At 53.6% G+C, this 18,990-nt stretch overlaps 4 protein-coding genes across 4 annotated transcripts; 3 read left to right on the top strand and 1 right to left on the bottom strand.

Moving 5' to 3' along the window:
• Nucleotides 1–145: 145 nt before the first annotated feature.
• On the top strand, nt 146–2,437 carry Z520_10438 (uncharacterized protein; the record flags this gene model as incomplete). The annotated part of the gene is made up of 5 exons (XM_016780930.1): nt 146–629; nt 684–1,033; nt 1,083–1,197; nt 1,244–2,272; nt 2,331–2,437. 5 exons carry the CDS (start codon nt 146–148, stop codon nt 2,435–2,437), a joined length of 2,085 nt encoding a protein of 694 aa, XP_016627936.1.
• A 6,374-nt stretch (nt 2,438–8,811) lies between these two features.
• Nucleotides 8,812–11,916, bottom strand: Z520_10437 (uncharacterized protein; the record flags this gene model as incomplete). Its single annotated transcript, XM_016780929.1, has 1 exon — nt 8,812–11,916. The coding sequence occupies one exon, from the start codon at nt 11,914–11,916 to the stop codon at nt 8,812–8,814; it is 3,105 nt and encodes a 1,034-aa protein (XP_016627935.1).
• Nucleotides 11,917–12,544: 628 nt separating this feature from the next.
• Z520_10436 (uncharacterized protein) lies at nt 12,545–13,486 on the top strand (the record flags this gene model as incomplete). The annotated part of the gene is made up of 1 exon (XM_016780928.1): nt 12,545–13,486. One exon carries the CDS (start codon nt 12,545–12,547, stop codon nt 13,484–13,486), a length of 942 nt encoding a protein of 313 aa, XP_016627934.1.
• A 2,449-nt stretch (nt 13,487–15,935) lies between these two features.
• Z520_10435 (uncharacterized protein) lies at nt 15,936–18,404 on the top strand (the record flags this gene model as incomplete). Its single annotated transcript, XM_016780927.1, has 3 exons — nt 15,936–17,849; nt 17,898–18,183; nt 18,247–18,404. The coding sequence occupies 3 exons, from the start codon at nt 15,936–15,938 to the stop codon at nt 18,402–18,404; spliced, it is 2,358 nt and encodes a 785-aa protein (XP_016627933.1).
• Between the last annotated feature and the right edge of the window lie 586 nt (nt 18,405–18,990).

Raw genomic sequence — 18,990 nt, 5'->3', positions numbered from 1 at the left:
GCAATTTGCCCAAATCACCGCACCGCGATTGCTGCCCTTCAGGCACCCTTCTGTCTTTGAGCCTGGGAACTGGTTGAGGTCTATCAGCCCTGACACCCTTTCAAGCCCGTCAACACGATTGATCCGCGCTTAGCCCCGACCGCAAATGGGGCGGCACCGACGGCGGACTGGCCACCTCCAAGGCACCTTCCGACCTCCCTGGATTGAACCCAGTCAAGGTCCCGGTCAATTCGAGTTGTGCCTGACCCAGCCCCAGTGCAATCAGCCGTCGCGACCTGTATTTTCGACTCCGGTACTGCAGCCTCATCGGCCGTCTGGGCGAGCTTGCGGCTATGGCTTCCTTGTGGCCGAACACCCCAACACCCCGTCGACCACAGATGCTCTCAGTCCCGTGAGTACCAGGTCCACGCTTTCTCGTGACAGTGTGGCGACCTCGACCAGTACAAGCTATACTGCCGCTTTAGGGCGTGCTCGGAAGTTCTCCCCAGAAGCTGATGGCACCCTCAGCCCAAGCGCCAGCGGTTCAACATGCCAACCTGTCCGTCTCGCCGGTCATGCAAGTGACCAGCCCTTGAATTCACCATTCTTAGCTTCTGGCTACACGCTGGGAGCTGACCATGCGATGACAGGTCAGACCGTTGGCTCCAAGCTTGACCCATTGATGTGCTGATCTGTTCATCCAGAGGCTGAAGTAGTGGGCATCGTCAATCGTGTGCCCTTTACCGAGACACCGCAATATTTCTCTCAGGGTCCTCCGCTCTATTTACGGCCAAATGCATCGCCAGTCGGGCACCAAAGATATCCCAGCCAACCTGACCCATGGAGTGGACACCCGCTGCGTTCTGAAAACCAATATCTCAACACGGGGACAAGCACTCCTGTGCTTCACGTCCAGGACCATCGTCGCTCGCTCCCCATACGTGAGAGAGGAGGCGGCGGGAGGACAGGGCCTCTTGATCCAGACCAGAGACAACGAACCCGTGATGTGCGAAAACGGGGCGCTTGCCTCCGTTGCGCTATCATGAAAGAAAAGGTTTGCGATACGTCCATATCAACTGCTGTGAGAAGCTGACATGTGAAAGTGCGATTTACAAAGCCCTTGTAACAATTGTTCCACCAAGGAGCGGCGAAAGTGCCCCAAGTACTGCATTCCTCTTCACTGCGACTGGGATGGGTGTCAGGCCAGCCTATTCCCAGGTAAGACCGCAGAATTGATTCAAGATACTTGCCGCTGACCAGACAGATGAGTTGACATCTAGCCTACGAGGAGAGGATCTGCGCCAGTATCTGCAGAGCTTTACTAATCGTGGACCCTGTCGGCCTTTCCAAATCCAGTTGGACCTACACATCGGAATCCCTCTATACGTACATGTCGTGGAATTCTCCCCTCAACAAGATTCGGAGATCCGTTACGCATTCCAGACATCTCACGACTCGAACGGGCAAAAGTCGTTTGACAGACAAGAGAACTGGAACCCACCAATCATCATGTGGATCAGGGATGGCGGCGAAGAAGCAGTTAAGAAAGTTCGCAAGAATCTAACTGGCATATTTGACCAGGTATTGAATGACCCGAAGAAGTACGCCGAGTGGACAGAAGATTACTTTGAGGATAGCGAGGAAGATTTCCCCGCCAAAATTCTACGCCTCATTGGGAGGTACTACAGGGACCACATAGAAGAACATTCGGTTCTCAAGGATTCTCTGAGGCTTTTGTGGTACGAGTATCTGCTCCTGAACAGATTCATCATTCCAGCCGAAGCGATACCGACTCTTGAGGACAATCTCGCATCGAGACGACCTTTTGGGGTTCCTCCGCATGTGAGAGTCATACCTGAGACGATCAACCGCTTTCTCAAAGCCGCTATCCTCGCGGGAGCCGAGAAAGCCGCAGAGAACCTTTGCAAGAGTCTTCACCATATGATGTGGAAGATGGCCTACAGCCAGGAATCGCCCCAGGACAACAGGGATCTGATCCTGTGTATGCTTTTTGTTCTGGTGATATTCCTTGGTCGAACCCAACTTGCCCTGTCCCTACTTGCCCACATGCCAGGGACCGCGGAAGAGATGGCATGCCCTCCGAGACGAACCGAGGACAAGATTGAACAGATGGAAGAAAGAGTGTGCGGCTATCTTCTGTCCTTCCACAAATATGCCTTGAGCAGAGCGTCCAGGACACCGGCCAAGTCTCGCGAGAATTGTTCTGCCAGCGAGCGTCATGCCCTCGAATTCAACTTGGAGGCCCAACTGCAGCATGTGATCGAGGACCACGGTAAGCCCTGACGCTTTGCTTTCTCGAGTTGGAAACTTTTGGTCTGACCCACTCGCAGTGCACGAGAAACCCGAGAGCCTGGAGCCGGGTGATTATGAGATGAATACGTTCCGGTACAGAAATGTGCGGCGGTTATGCTGGAAGGTGATTGAGAATATGAAATGAGACTCTGACGGTCCGAGGGCACGAGGACAGTGAAATGAAAAGATCTAGTGTTCTTACGATGACGGTTGGCACAGTTGAGGCAGAGTGGGCATAGCAAGGCTGACAGGAAATTTTGATCTATTGATACAGAAATCTAGAGGCAAGTTGAATGCCTGAAACTCGAAGTCTATCGAGCAAGCTTAACGCCGAGCCGAAATACGAAATGGTGGTACAGTCGTGGTGTTGATGGTGTGACAAGAAGTTGGTGTTACAAAAATATGACGTCAGCCGACATGTGTTGTGTCTTTCCCCCCAAAATTATCACGCCGCAATGCCCTGCCATTGTTCCTTTCCAACTCCTCCTCATCTATAACTGATTGCTCCCATGCTCCTGTATGTCTATGGTATACAAAAGTCTCCTTGTGCTCATACGCCCGACGCCGACATATGCTCGGTGGCCCCAATTGATGTCAAGTCTCGAGTGCAAGAAAGGGTACGTCTCGGTAAGGGGTAGAAGGAACCATATGCCGACACCTAGGTGGCTTTCCGGTCAGTAACTGTGCTGTCTGCTCATCCAAGGTGGGATCAAGTACCTCTGTTTGCTCTTCCCCTCCTTGCTCTTCATCATCATCATACCCCCGGCCGTCATGACTATCGGTGTTTCTTCGAGCCCCAGGCTGCAAACTTGTTAGCCTTTGCACCTTACAACCTGAGGCTACAGGGAGGTGGACTTACGCCCTATTGGCTTTGGCGGCTTCGGTTCGTTGGAACCCTGGGGGCTGGTCAAGACCATGGTGTGCTTGGCCTGAAGAATGGTAGTAAGAGTTTGGCGTGCCATGGTTGTGGTGGAAGGCTTTTGAGCTTTGCTAGGAGAGATGCCGATGATGTCGAAGGGTCTCTGGTAGTATATGGGATTGAGTGGTGCTGGTCGTCTATGTGTGAAAGATGCAAGAGGAACAAAGGAACAGGAGAAGGTCGGTCGCCTTTTATGGGGGTGGTATACGTATAGCGACTTGTCAATGCTGTGTGGGGACCAAGACGGTCTGACCAAGAGTGAAGCGTTGGGCGGGCTCAGTGGCAGGGGTCGTTCATCCAGGGGAGCAAGATCACAGACCAATTCCCATCGAAGCGGCGCAATAAACCAGCGCGTGTATCACCGGTCAAGGAAGGGGGCAAGGGATCGTCACAGCCAGGATGAAGGCAATACTGGCTACCGAGGAGGCACAAGTAAGTGGCAATACCCAACAACCAATGAGACGTCGAGACACGGCTCTAGAAACATTACGGATCAGGTGAGGCAAGAGGCAATCAAAGGGCAGCAAAACTGTCTGGCTTTGGCAAAAGTTGCAAATGGAAATGGTGAAATGTTGGGAGGGAAAATGAGAGAATTCAAGTAAGAGTCTGATGGGGCAGCGCAGATGCCAGATCGCAGGGCAGAATCGAGCCAGGCTGGGAAGCAGCATGGCTCAAGATCGTCACTATGGGAATTTGGCTGATGGAGAGAGGAGGAGGCATGGATGGCGAGGTTGCGACTGGCAGGTAGGCTGCCAACTGAGGCTAAGCTAGGCAGGGACGAGGGCGAAAGTGGGGAGTGCCTCTTCGCACAGTTGCGTGAAAAGTCCTGTGCGCAATCAAGATTCGTCTTCCGGGGCGACGAGGACGGAAGGACTCGACCAAGCCTGCGCCACGCGGGTGGACTCAACACAAAGTGACCAAGACGAAACGAACATCTGTGAAGTCAGACTCGGGGTTGGGGCGAGGCTGAAGACATGTTAGAGCGTCTCCAGGAATGGGGAAAACAAACAACTCGGAAAAAACACAAGTGAGTCATGTCACCTTTGAGCAAACGTCTGACGAGCAGAAGCCGTCTTTCGCTGACAAAAGGGAACCGTCAGCTTCGCCTCCGTGGGAAGGAAACAAAAAGGCAGCCAAAGAAGGCAGCAATTGTCTTGTCAGGCTGAATTTTGCAGTTGTCGAAAGCCCGGCTTGGTTCGCGGACTATTATTAAAGTGTGGATTGGCGGTGGATTTGCGGTGGATTTCTGGGCAGGACTTCCTAGTCCCGTCGCGGAAAGGCCATGGAAGCCGTGAAAGGCGCTAGAAGGACTCTAGCCGCCCATGGCGCAACAGTCAATGGGGCTGAGGGGCTGGCGAGCAGTACAGGGAGCGGAGCTGAGGCCACCATCCGACTCCTAAGGAGTATGTTCTTGGTTTAGTCCAAGGTTTCAGAGAGCCACGGGTCGGAGGCAGCTGGAAGTCGGGCAGGGGTTCACGGGCTAGTAGGCCGACCTGGCGAAATTAAGTTCAAGGTTGGAAGTCTTCCAGAAGACGCCTCGAAGACGTTGGCAGCGGCAGTAGCGGGAACAGGGGGAGACAAAGGACAACCATACGCTGGCGTAAGCAGGAGGCTAGCTTGAGATAGCTAGACAGAGGCCGGGACTGGGTCTCGATAGAGGATGTTAGGGCGGTGATGGGTGATCGGATGAGACACCGGTTCCTGAAATAACGCGGGTTGGGGAAGGTGGAACAGAGATCCCGGTGGTGCGTCTTGTGCTACGAAGGGACAAGATGCTTGTTGGTAGCACCTGCCACTAATTTTAGAGGGGGAAGAAGAGAAGGGGGGGTGGGGGGGGGACGAACGGTTAGTCAATTGATTGCAATAGGACCATATGCACGGAACTTGAGGGCGCCGTATCAGAGAGGAGACAGGTTGCCCGAGGAGCGGCAAGAGGGTTGCAAAATACCACCTACTCGCTAACAAGCAAAGGGAGAATAAAGGTTGTTGTTTGGTTTTCTGACCGGCAACAAATTAGAGGGGGCACACACTGTCATAGCTATGTGTGTTGCTTTCGATCACATCAACCCTAGTCGCGAAAGTCACCACTCTGAGAGCCCGCGACAAGGACAGATCGACTGGTTGACCATGACGACAAGGGGGCAGGACGAGGGAGCAAGGGAGCAAGGGACCAGGATGGGGCGATAGCGATGCCACCATGCCACGTGGTCGAGAGTCATTTATCTTTCCGGCCCCCTCCAAGATCGTCTGGGAGTAGCTGAGTATAGTAAGGCCCTTACTTACCCTGGGTTGGGGCAGATAGGGCAGGGACGGAGCCATGTTGCGGTGGGGGTCGCAGGGTGGAGGGGGGCGGTTAGGGGTGGTTGTTGCTGTTGGAGAGGGAGGGTGGAAAAGGGGAGCCAGAAGTTGTACCTAGACGATTTATTCACCGGCACCAACGAGGAGAGACAGGGAGATGGGCGCGATTGATTGCACAGGGCCAAACGGGGGCTTGTGGCGAATGCAAATGCACGCAATACAGGTACGTAGGTACCTAGGTAGGTAGCTTCCTTGGGCTGGTATGTGGGTGTGCCAGTGTATTGGAGGGCACATCACGAAAGGTACTAGAGCAAGTCGAGCCGGCAAACCAAGCCGAGCACAAAGCTTCGATCACTGCAGTAGGAAGAATGGGACCGGGACCCATGCAAACCACTAACTGTCCCCCTGGTGCAAGATAACCCTGGACTGAAGCGAATCCAGCTGAAAGTGTATCCGGCCTGGGGAAGTAGGAATGGGACGGGAGTCTTTGCCATGTCCCTTTTGGGGGGTGTTTGTTTGGTATTACTTCGTACTCTGCCTAACTCCTTGGAGGGATGCTCCATACCAGGTACCTAGGCAGGTGGTAAACGGCTGTAGCTTTTACTCGTGGAATAGATGTAGTTACATAGTATGCACGTATGCAAGAGCGAGCTCGACTCCATCTAAAGGGTTATGAACGACGGGAACTCGGTACCTAGGTATGTAAGTAACCAAGTTCTTTCAAGGGAGGTCCAAAGACAATCTGAATGGGGGCGGGTGCTCTTGAACCATGAACCAAAGTTCCTGCAGCCTTCCGGGACAAACAAGAATAATAACTCGGGATTTTCGGGCGCCTTTCGAGGGGGAATGAAGGAAAAGTTATTGGAGTCCGAGTCTTGACGGGTTTCGAAAAGTGCTCGACTATCTCAGCAAATTGCTTTGGTTCCTGCCACCCGCCTGCTTCGTCAACTTCTGTCTCTTTCGTCAGCCGGGAAAGAAGAAAATCACTCAGCTCAGTCTTTGACGGAAACACGGAACAAGCATGCATACAGCATACATCATGCATCACATCATGCCAGATTGCAAGGTCGCACCTCCAGTCATAATAATGATTGGGATCCTGTGATTCCCTGGGTTGGCGTGTGGGCTGCCCCCTCCGGGCCTGTGCTGTTCCTGGTAACCTTCTGGAACACTGCCTACTTGGAATGAGTCGATGCACGAGGACGAGCCCTGACCAGGGTCAGGGATGCATGAGCGATACACTACTCGCACTCTAGCGCAAGATGAGTGGGGAGGGTGTGTGACACGGAGAGGGACTGGGGGAGGTGAGGACTGAGGACTCTCTAGAAGGGGGCGTGGATGGGCCTGCCTCTGTCAGTCCCTCGAGTCCCGTGGTAGCTAGGTCACTTCTGTAGGACCTCTCACTATGAGTCTCTGCGTAGCCACAATAGGCGACCGGGGATCCACTGACGAAGGTGCCCTGAAGGAACGGGCACGCACATCTGGTCAATCTCGACGACGATGACAACGAAACGGAAAAGGAATTGAGGTTTGGTGTGGCGCCGCAGCCAGTCCAGCCGTCATCACCATCTCAATCGCCAGCCAACTGTTCCTACTCCGTACCTTGTCACATCTGTAGCTAAGGACCTGGGACAGCCTTGGTGACCCAGAAGGCAAATCCAAGGAGAGGCAAAGGCACAGAGATGGCGTAGGTCAAACCAGCCAATGGAGGACTTGGAGGCCGCTACCAAATCAAGGGTTGAGTGGTTGGTTACATGGTCGGGCACCAGAGGGCGACGGAAGGATGACGGACGGCGGTGTAAAGTGAGTAATTTAGTGAGTGTGAATACTGAGCGAGTTGTGGCCTGGCACCCTCTGGGTGAAGACTCGGCAGGCAGACATGGCCAGGGCTTGGACTGGGGCTGGGGCGTGATTAAGCCTGAGGTGTGAGTTGGATGAGCCCCTCATAGAGGGATAATCGTCAACATTAGTTGCTATGTGCTGAGTTTGCAGAGGAATGAACAATGAGGCGGGTTGGTGGACCCCTTAGGTACCTAGGTAGGTAGGGGCTGTGACTTTTGTTTACCCACCTTTCCTCCGAAGATGTCAGTTGAGGATGAGGATGAGGATGAGTATTACGACGGGGCGGCATCACCTTGTTCCGATTTCGCAGGGAGCCAGGAGGAATTAGATTTTCCCACCACCCTGGCTGAGATGAATCCTAACCACAACCACCACCACAACCACGACAAACCCAATCTGAATCCTCCATACCGGCCTCGCTTTGCTTTTGCTCTTGCTTCTGCCTGTTCGCGCTTACGCCTCACTTTGTCTCGTACAGGTACGAGGGCGCTCCTCAGTCTTTTCTTGACAGAGCCCGGATACCTATCCTCTTTGCACTCCGCAGCCCACTACACCTACCCACTAGATACCTACCTGACCTCACTTACCTGTCTGCCTGCCTCCTACCTACCTACCTGTCCTCCATACGCCCTGCCAAATTCCCTTGTCTAAGACTTCGTGAACGCCTCGCCGCCGTGGCGCGCAGACAGTCTGGGTTGGGTGAGGCGAGGGTGTGGATTGGAGGGGAGCCCTGTAAATCGCAAAACAAAACTCTCAAAACCAAAAATGACGTCAAAAAGCCACATAGGTAGAGGTTAGATTCCTGGTAGACAAGCCAGGCAGGAAGGCAGACATGAGGGGGATGCAAAGGTGAAAAAAAATTCCCTTTGCACAGCAAAACACCGCCACTCACCCACCGACTACCGCCACCGGCGGCCATCGTCGTCCCTGTCCCTGCTGGAAGAGAAAGGAAGTGATGGATGTGTGGATCGATGGATGACAGCGTAAGAGAGAAGGTGTAGGATGTCCGTGCACGGTAAGTTACCTGGTGTGGATGTGCGAGTGTCAGTGCGTCATGGGTGTGGGAGTGTGTTGGTGTGAATGCGCTTGCTTGCTCAGTGGGCTGTTTGAACAACTGTGCACACTCGGAGTACTCAAACAGCGAGGAGAGGAGATCCAAACACAGGAGATACGAGGTTCGGGACGAGAGAGCGGCGGCCGAAGACGAGTCTATCCATTCCCGCACTGGTCGTCCACCTTCATTGATGCTGACTGTGCTCTTTTGATCCACGCTCCCTCACTTGACAAAAATATCTCTGGCACATCGTAGAGTGCATGGCATGTACAAGCATATTCGTTTCTTCCGCTCGTGTGATATCAGTCGTTCTGCCCAGTCCTCAATCATGTGACTAGCTACTGGAGCTCAGGGCTAGGGATGCAGCCTCGTTGCAGGTTCCTGCTTGGAGGTACATAGGATCCCGTCACGATTGCTCCGTGGCTGTCGCCGTTTCCACACCCTCCGTCGTCTCTGGGGCCTCTCCCCCCTCGTCTCTAGGCCCATCACCCTCCTCGACAAGCTTGATCCTCCGCTTCTTCTTCTTTTTCTTCTTGACGGATCCCTCCTCGCCCTCGTTACCTTCTGGCTCAGCACCGATCCGTTCCTCGCTCGCACCCACTCCAACCTTCGGCCTCGACGCCTTCTTCTTCTTTCGCCTCACAACCGTACCTTCCGCATCCACCCCCTCACCTATCACCGTCCTCTGACGCTCTATTTCCCGCTGCATTTCGAGCCTCTTCTTCTCCACCTCGCGAAGTGCGATCGCCATCTCCAACTCCTCGGCTTCGCGGCGGAGGATCTCCGACTCGGTCTCCGCGGGTCCTTCTAGGCTAAGGTTTTCGAGCGTCGACGAGTCGACCGAGAGGAGCGTGCGAGTCGGTCGAGCTTGTGCACGGGGTTGGGCGTTCGGACTTAGTGAACGCGTCCGTTGAGCCTGACTCAGGACTGCGAAGGGGCTCGAGTTCGAAAAGGATTGTGATGTGGGTGTCGGCGTTGCAGAGGCGTCAAGGGTTTCGTCTGCGGCGACGACGAATCTCCGGATCGGTTTCTTCTTTCGCGGTCTGCGTTCTTCCCCTCCTGTCTCCGTTCTCGCCGCTGTGGTTTGAGACCGATCGATCTGTAGGTCGATGATTGGAATCGAGTCGACGTCGAGTTCATCATCGCCGTTTGTCTTGCTAATGATGTCGTGGAACTGAGGGTCCGCATCATCCGATGGGGCAATGTAGAATGGATCGTCCTTGTTCCGGGCCATCCTCTCGGCCTTACGCCTAGCTATGGTTCCTGGAGACTCGGGTGCAGATTGGTATGAGAGCGGTGCACTCTCCGAAGCAGCGGCAGAGTCTAGATAAGCCGCTGCTGTTTGTGGTTGTAGCGACGTGATGGCCTGTACGGGTTCACGGTCGTGGTAGAAGGACTGGAACACATCCTCACTATGATCATCTACTTCTGCAATCTGTGAATCCTGTAGGATCGTCGACAAGTCGGGATTGATGGGCGCATCGAGGTCCAGATCTTCGGGCAGAGGAACTTTCTTCTGAGCTGCCGCTGCGACAGGATTGAGTTCCGCGCCACTGAAAAGCGTCGGAACTGCAGAAGTCAGTAAGAGCGGTGCTTGGAGACTATCTCCGCTTTGCGCAGAGAGCGCTTCCGAGGCAAGACGCAGAAGTTCAAGGAACTCAACACTTCTCTCCTGTACTTCGAGGTTGGGATGGGATGAGAGCTTCTCCAGAAATTCGGTAGTTCTCGCGAGGAGGAGCAACATTGTCGTGCCCCTTGAGGAATTCCATTCACGGTCAGCCGTCGTGGCGATCCGTGCAATGACTTTCGGGATGGCTTGGATGACTATTGCCAAGGTTGTTGGAGTGAACTGTCCAGACGACTCGTGAATCAATGAATTGAGTACCTCATATGGGTTGGACAAGTACGGGGCGAATTCGCCGCAGATCCAGGCTGCCGATTTGATGACCTGACTCTGACCGGTGCCATGTTTCGGATAGGCAATTGCCCTGTTGGACAACAAGACCAGAGTCTCAGCTGCTTTGGTTGTTTCTGATCGGAGCTCTTTAACTCGGACTGTGATGTCGCGGAGCTGATTTCCAACCCGGGCTCCTAAAGAAGCGTCATCATCTGGTGCAGCTCTCGACGAACTCGCATCCTTGTCCGCTGGGAGATGTTTAACCAAATGAACCAGTATTTCGATATACCACTCGAAGTCCGTAATGTTGGCGTAAGTGTTATGAGAGCACATGTCAAGGATCCGGCGAATGATCTCGTAGCGGTATTCATCTGGTAAAGGTATATTTTCCGATCCTCGTTTGTCTGGGACGAGCCTCTGCTCCATGTCTGTTTGTTCTTCTTCCGCGTGTCCATTGGCGCCCACGGTGGCTGACGCCGAGCCTGCAAGCTGTTTTATGAGGCGATTGACAACCGCTTGCAGATTGTCACTGTTGACCATACCCGAAACCAACTCCAAAGCCTGCATCTTGATTGAAATATCAGGGTCGTCCAAGCATCCCATGATGACATCTTGCTGCATTGAAACGAGTGTAGGATGAGTAGTCACGATCTTGTTGAACGCCAGGAGAGCAACATATTTCAAATTCGGGTCGCCATCCAAGACAATCATTCCCCTCAGTTTGGAAATGCAGAGATCGGCCACTTCTTCCACATCCACGCCGCTCTCGGCGCCATCCAAGATTCCTCCTTGAATTATCCCGCTGATACACTCGTAAAGCAACGACATGGCTGTTGTCTCTTGAATCAGCTTGGTGAGGGGTCGGACTAACTTCTTGACCAATCTTGGTTCGAGAGGTGTCAAGACTGCGAATAATTTGATGATCTTGATGCCCATCCAATTGTTCTTCTGTGCTAGGAGAAGGTCGAACAATCTTGGTGCCAAGGGCAGAAAATCCTGCGGTCTTCGCCATCCGAGCTCACAGACGACATTGACCGTAGCGGCAGTAACGCTGCTGTCTTCCTGTTCATCCAGTAAACGCTCCTTGATCTTTGGCCAAGCAACTCTGAGGGTTTCAGGATACACCAGAGCCAGCCTGTACAGCGTGACGATAGTCTTCTTACGCACGGCCGGTTGTGAATGTGACAAGCGCGGTAGAAGCTCCGTGAGAATGGAAAGTGCCAGGGAAGAAGTCACAATGTGCGGAAGTGTGACCAACGGCAGCGTCAGCACAGGTATCGAAGGAGAGGTGAGATCCTTCTTCAGCAGATTCTCAGCCAACATCAAGACCTCCGTTTCGGGTCGAAAGCTCTGAACGGCAGCGAGGTACCCAACTCGTTTCTGAACCGGTTTCGGGGACGCCATGACTTCCAAGACGTTGAAGGCGGCCCACGTCATGTCATACCCAAACATCTCGAGGTAAATGAGTTTGAGCAGTGCGGTTGCCTTGAGATCCAGATCCTGGGAGCGAATCTCACTTCGACACTCTTTGAGAGCGCCTTGGATATATTCTGCCTCATTTCCCTTGTGGCCTCGCAGGCCTCGAATAAGGTCGACAAGTGACTTTTCGAACATTTTGGGAGGTTCTTATTAGCACGTCATGAGAACTGAGCGGCCAATATGTCCTTTGGGATCTCGCGGACCCTCATCTCTCACGCGACACAGGTGGTTGAGGGTTGCGGTTCGGAATGTTCCTCCTTCACAGGGACTCGGACAGAAGAGAGAATGAGGATGCACTTTTGATGCCCTATTCCTCTGTCTTTTTAAGAACTCAGCACACGCCCGCGCATTCGCTCTTCGATTTCGCTTGTAGACCACAAAGCAATAGCAGATCACCAGGAAGACACGATGATGTGATGGGGCACGCCGAGGACTTCTTCGTGTGGTGCCAAATGCTCCGCCCTAATGCCAAGAATAGTTCTTCCGAAGCAACGGCTTCTGCTAGTACACGGCGAGACTGCAACCTCGCGGCGCATGCATCAACGAGTAGCTGCTACGTGATTTCGCAGTGGCCTCTAAGCCCGGTGAGGTCCAGTTCAGTGTGCTCTCTGACTTGTCCTGTGTTCCCTTGACAGTCTCATTTTTGTCTAGCTTTGCAGAGCACGGGTCCGTTAGTGATCGTTCAAACATACTATTTAGTCCTGTGCAGACTATCCCCCGTTTACTCCGGCTTTGCTTAAGCCTGCCAACGAACAACCCAGCAATGGCGACAGTCGCAACCAAAAGCCCTGCCTCCGATCCTGCCTCCGCCCTGCGCGTAGCGCAGCAGGCTTCCTCGATCCTCGCAAAATCGTCCTCGGTCAGTACGACCTTTCCTGCATCAATGTTCAACACGGCAGATTCCGCTGAACTGTGGGACGAGCTTGAACAACTCCTCTATGCATGCCTGCGAACAGGGGACGACAAGTCTGCCTTTCTCTGTGTGGAACGATTAAGCAACCGATTCGGGTCTACCAATGAAAGAGTCATGGCTCTAAGAGGGCTGTACCAGGAAGCCACGGCTCCAGATGAGGCAGCGCTGCGCAAGATATTAGAAGACTATGCCAAAATACTGATGGAGAACCCTATCAATGTCCCCATTCACAAACGACGGATTGCGCTTATGAAAAGCCTGGGGAGGCCGCAAGATGCCATCAAAGACCTGGTGGAGTTCGTCGATTCCTTTCCCACCGACATGGAAGCTTGGTGCGAATTGAGCGACCTCTATCACTCGCAGGGATGCCTGCCACAAGCTATCTTTTGCCTGGAAGAAGCCGTAATCATCGCCCCTCATGCGTGGAACCTTCATGCACGACTGGGCGAACTCGAGTATCTGGCTGGCGTGTCGTCAACGGAGAATGCCGACGTCGAGAAATACCTGTCACAGGCAATCCAACGTTTCAGTCGAAGCATTGAACTTTGCGACGACTATCTGCGGGGATTCTACGGGCTAAAGCTGGCCACGGACAAGCTTCTGCTGACGAACACGACATCTCGGGGGAACACCAGCTCTCCAATCACCCCAGAAAAGGTGCAGAAATTGAATCAGTTGGCCACGTCAAAGCTGGAGAGTATTATCAAGGACCGTAGCGGAAGACGATCCTCCGGGACCGATCAGTCTGAGCTCATTGCAGCCCAGGAATTGTTGAACCGATCCAAAGGCTGAACCATGCCGCAACATTCTGGAGCGACGAACCAGGAAGCAGCCCAGGCCGAGACGGCTCTCCGAATAAAAGAGCATTGAAAAAGCCACCTGCGTGTACAGACCTGAATGCCTTTTGGCACCAGAGGTTCAGGCGAAAGTTCCTGCAGAGAACCGAGCGGACCTTGGGAGAAACCATGGTTCGGCGAAAATCATGTCAGATGCGGGCGTTTCCATGATGGGTGACTAGCGTGATGCTTGAAGGTGGAAGTTGGGCAGCATTTCGGCGCGAGCCAACGTGGCAGCTTTTCTGAGGATGCCTCGATTGTCGCGACACCCAACCACTAGCGAATGAAGCTCTTACCCCGTCAGCGGCCGTGGGTCGTTTCTGCCCATCACGTCTAATTTAGAGTCACTGGAGCCTCGCCTTCCCGACTAACTAACAACCACGAGGTCAAGAACCCCCCTCTCAGGCCGCTCTCGAGTTGAGGTTTTGTTGGGAGAATCACCAAAAAGAAAGGGTATCACCAGTTCTCTGACACCCAAGGGGGGTGTGAGTATCAGGCTAATCGCCCTGCCTTACGGAGAACAGGATGTGCCGGTGGCAATCTTGAAGGCCGGGTTATTTCGGTTTCTGATATATAGACTGAGAGTGCCATGACCGGTCAAGGAAGTGGATAGCCATCTTTCTGCCTCGATATCAACCCAAATGTAGACCCATTGCATATAACTTGAGCACCTTTGTCCCTCCCATTTTGCCATTAATAACACCAGACTCACTGCTCCTCACGTCTCCTCCCAAGGAGCCCTCAATGTCTCAGAATCACAAATCCAATCGCGATCGAAGAAAGACAGCGCGCAAGAAGCGCTTACCACTACTAGATCCAACCCCTTACAGATCGCTTGCAACCGGGAGAGATTTTTCTGTGCGACTTTGCGTCACCTGAGTACCTTTTGGACAATCTGCGGGTTGTTGTGGCGACAGTCTCCTGTCGCCAAGTCACATCTTGCATTCTTCCTTTTCAGAATCTGGCGGGGGGCTCAATTTTTTCTGGTCTTCCTTTTGCACCTCTGTATCCATTGACGGGCTCTGCGGAATAAGAACCTCCGGGGCGAAAGACCACTGCACACCAAAAGTTCACGATCAAACAGGCAACAAAAAAGAAATTGTATGAGTCGATGGTCTGTACAAACCTTTGGGTGGATTGATATAACCATTTCGAGGTCTATTTGGACCCATTTACTGGACACTCGTCAACATCACCGAGGGCCAGGTTGTCCTGGGAAACACACACCTCTCTATTCACTCTGTTCATTGCAAAAGGTGGTGGTGGTGGCAGGGACCGTGCCTCTTTTTAACATCATCAACAACCACGACGATACCGTCTCAGACCTAAGGTGACGGCCGTTGACTGAAGCATTGACTGAATTTCCTTGTGCATACTGGGAGAAAGGATTCCTCATTAACGTGGTTGGTGCCTCACAGCAAGAATTGGAGGCCTGGAAGACTTGAACGCAAGGGAGAGGAGTCAGACTGGGCTTGAAGCCTGAAGGCCACTAGACCCCACTACTACCAAATAGATTTGCGCCCACCGCCCGCAGCCTGCTGCCTGCTGCCCGCTGCCCGCTGCCGACTGCCCGCTACGCCCACACAGCGCCTGCACATGACGAATTAGGGGGGGACTCCATTAAGTGGGTGAGCAATTGGGCATCAGTCACCCAATTTCGTTACCCCCCTTTTTCACCTTTTTGACTCCCGAGTCTTTGGGCGGATCCAGCAACCAGCATCCAGCATCCAGAGTCCAGCATCCAGCATCTTGATCCCCGGTCAACACACAACCACCACACCAAACAACCACATTGGCGTCAACAACCTGTCCACGCGCTCACGCATTTGCATTCTGGGCAGCCAGACTTCACCGTCTCATCTCGCTACAATCGTCAACCTTCCATCTGCTCCTCCTTTTCTTCCCTCGACACTCATCACCCTTTCACCACATCTACACCCGTCGCCATCTTGCATCCCTTGCCATTGACATACATTGTAATCCCCTTTTCCCTACTCGTCGTCTGATCGGCATCCCCCTTCGGCTCCTCGCATATGCAACCTGTTCTGCCTCTGGCCCGACCCTTCGTCCCTTCCCTCCCCACGGCCACCGGATCCACCTTGTCGGAATTTCACGACGCACCTTCACGACCGCACACGCTACCGGTGGCACACACCTGCGGGAGGTCACCACGCCCCCCTTTGCCAGATCTCTGAATTTCTTCGACCACATTTGGCGCTGAAGGATACTGGTTTCGAATATACACTGGATCTGGCCCATTTGGACGGTCCGTTTGCCTGAAGTCAGCCCTCTTTGGTCCGGTTAGCACATCCCTTGACACTAACATAACCCTCAAGGCTATCTCGTTCAGCCTTCCCCCTGGGGTAGGTTGAACGCGGTAATTCCTTGACCTCACTCAGTCTCTCATGGGGTGGGTTAATTCACCGACATTTTCGCCCACCAGTGCTGACTCTCCTGCTATTAGGTCTTCAGGTCGTCACAGTCATACACACATTGACATTACCCACATTTCTCGTTCTCCCTCCCCCGGCTCGCAAGAAGACGAGCTCCACGAAAACGGTGTCCAGGTCTCCGCTGGCGTCTCCCCCCAATATTCGATCCTCCAGCCGACGCAAAGTCAGAGCGGTTCCTCCTCCCACCAAGGTGACTTTGTGCAAGTGCTATACCCGAGCGAACTTGGAGAGCCCGATGGCTCAGATTCCGCCTCAAGAGTAGACCACCGTGAAAGAGTGCAGCAATACGAGTCTCGGTCCAATTCAGCAAGACGACAGACGGTGCACCGCCAGCAAGCTATACGCGAGCCCGCTCGCAGTCGCACTCGAGAGTTGCAAGATACATCCCCGACTGAGAGTGGGGATTCGACCGAGGAGTTCCTTGCCAGGCGGGACCTGGGCTCTCACATGCCTCGTCCTCAATCATATTATGGGCACAACGGGTATACTCACAGCAGTTCGTCCGCTTCATACCCCTATCCTCCTGTGCCACATCCCGCAAATCAGGTGATCGCCCTTCAACCGCAACCACTGGCTATGCCATATCCCGCCCCCTATCCGCAAGGCCAGCCAGTGCCATATCCTCCTCATGCTGCGTACCCTGGTGGCTTCAGTCACCATGCTCCTTCACAAGTGAGCGCTCCATACACATCATCGCCTTACGGTCCGGCGACAGTCGTCAACTATGGTGTTCCCCCACCGCCAGCGAGCTATTATTCTCCCCAATATCCTCCGCCCTTCGGTGCCCAGCAGTATCCGCCACACTACATGCAGTACCCTCAACAAATGCCTTACCCATACTTTGCTCCACCACTTGCGCCTTCTCCGCAGCCAGGTTCTGCAAGTGCCTCTGCCGAAAAACTTGAAGCAAAGAATAACGATGACCTTGTTAGACGCTTCAAGGACATGATGAAAGAAGATCAGCTTGCCAAGGACGCAGAAGCAGCCTCGCTCGCAGAACAAGAAACCCGTCTTCGGGAACAAGCACTCAGGCAGGTTGAGGAGAAGGTTCGACAGGCTGAGGAGAAGGCCCGTCAGGCCGAGGAAAAAGCGCGACAAGATGAAAGGGCCCGACAGGATGCCCTTCTTCAGGCCGAGGAGAAAGTTCGGCAAGCGGAAGAGAAGGCTCGACAGGAAGCGATACGTCAAGCCGAAGAGAAAGTCCGACAAGACGCTCTACGTGCGGAAGAAGAGAAACGGATTCGGGAACAGGCCCTAGTCCATGCAGCAGAAAAGGCTCGAGCAGCAGAAGCAGCTGCGGCAGCACGCATGGAAGAAGAGCGGCGGATTCGAGAAGAAGCTGTACGGGCTGCAGAGGCAAAGGCTCGTGCTGAGGCTGCGGCAGAGGCAGAGCGTAGGGCCGCAGAAAAACGAATCCGAGAAGAAGCGAGACAGGAAGCAATTCGGGCTTACGAAGAGCAAGTCCGAGCGGCGGCGGAACAAGCCGCACGAGAACAGCAGATTCGCAAAGAGGCTGCAGAAGCTGCCCTGAAAGCTGCTGCGGAAGAGGCCGCTGCGAAGGCAGAAAAGGCCGCACTCGAGAAGAAAATTGCCGACGACGCTGCAGCGGCTGCGAAGACCGCAGCCGAGAAAGAGGCTGCTGAGGCTGCTGCTGCTGCTAGAGAGGAGGCAAAAAAGGTGAAGGAAGAGGCTGAAGCCAAGCTCAAGGAGGCCGAGGAAGCAGCGGCCAAAGCCAAGGCAGAAGCCGAAGAGGCGGAAAAGAAAGCCGCTGCTGCAAAGGGCCCCGAAAAGAAGGCTCCGGTCAGATTCAAAGATGCCATTGGGCGGAATTACAATTTCCCCTGGGATCGATGTTGCAAGTGGAGGGTAAGTTGGTAGATATCTCGCCAGGAGATGAAAGCTGACCATCGGCAGGATATGGAAAATCTGATCATCCAAGCATTTGCGCACATCGAAAACCTTGCAGAGCATGTGACAGCGGGCCGTTACGACCTGATCGGCCCTGACAAAGAGATCATCATGCCCAACTACTGGGAATCAACCATCGAGCCAGATATGCACATCACAATGATGCTGTGGCCCATTCCCGAACCCAAGGAAGAAATTATAGAGGAGCCGCTGCCGCCTCCGCCTCCGGAGATGTTAGACGGTGGTATTCTCAATCTAGATGATATAATCAACCCGCCGAAGGGGAAAAAAGGTATGAAACACAGAATCCCGAGGAGAAACTGAGGAATGATGAAATCTGATCATTACTTTCCAGGCCCCAAAAAGAAGAAACCGACCGGAGGCATCGCCGGCTGGATGCTGGGAGGAGCAGCCGGTCGGCCATCGCGGCCTTTAAAAGGTGATAAAAAGCCTGATGTGGCCGCTAAATCTCAGCACGGTGCCACTGACGACAGTGCATGCATCGTTATGTGAACGGCTCCCTTGACGTCGACAAGACGAATTGGGTAGATTGGCCAGGCTTTGGCCCCAGGGATCGTGGGAGAACGACGAAAGGTGGAAACTGCGTGGGTGGAATATGTCCATTCCTGATCTATTTCAGTACCATACACTTCGACGCCAACTTGATCTCTCGGTTTTCTCCAGCCACCCGCCATCCAATCTACGACGATTTTTCAACATCGACAGACGAGAGAGCCTCTAGCATAGGCCACTTCAGGAGGCATGGCTTTATCCTCTCGAGCATTCGGGATCGGTTTTTCATGCCTCAGGGGACGCGACACGTGGATGAATTTCCTTTGTCATGGTTACGACTTACGAACTGTGGATTTAGCGGGAGTTTCCAAAATACATGTGGAAAGCAGCAGCAGTCTGAGGCCGAAGAAAACGCTCTCGACAGAGCGGCGAAACATTTTGACACGATGTCTTTTGGATACCGATCGGCTCGAGGAGAGTGCCGACTCTTTGCATACTACAGGGACTCAACTGGCGTTGCTTTGCTTGGGGTTTCATACATGATACCCATATTCATTTCAGGTTGGTCGGCTTAGCTGGCAATGTT

The sequence above is a fragment of the Fonsecaea multimorphosa genome, assembly GCF_000836435.1.
Source record: "Fonsecaea multimorphosa CBS 102226 unplaced genomic scaffold supercont1.30, whole genome shotgun sequence".
Lineage (NCBI taxonomy): Eukaryota > Fungi > Ascomycota > Eurotiomycetes > Chaetothyriales > Herpotrichiellaceae > Fonsecaea > Fonsecaea multimorphosa.
Note: the sequence above shows the minus strand (reverse complement) of the source record. Positions and strands in the feature narration are given on the sequence as shown.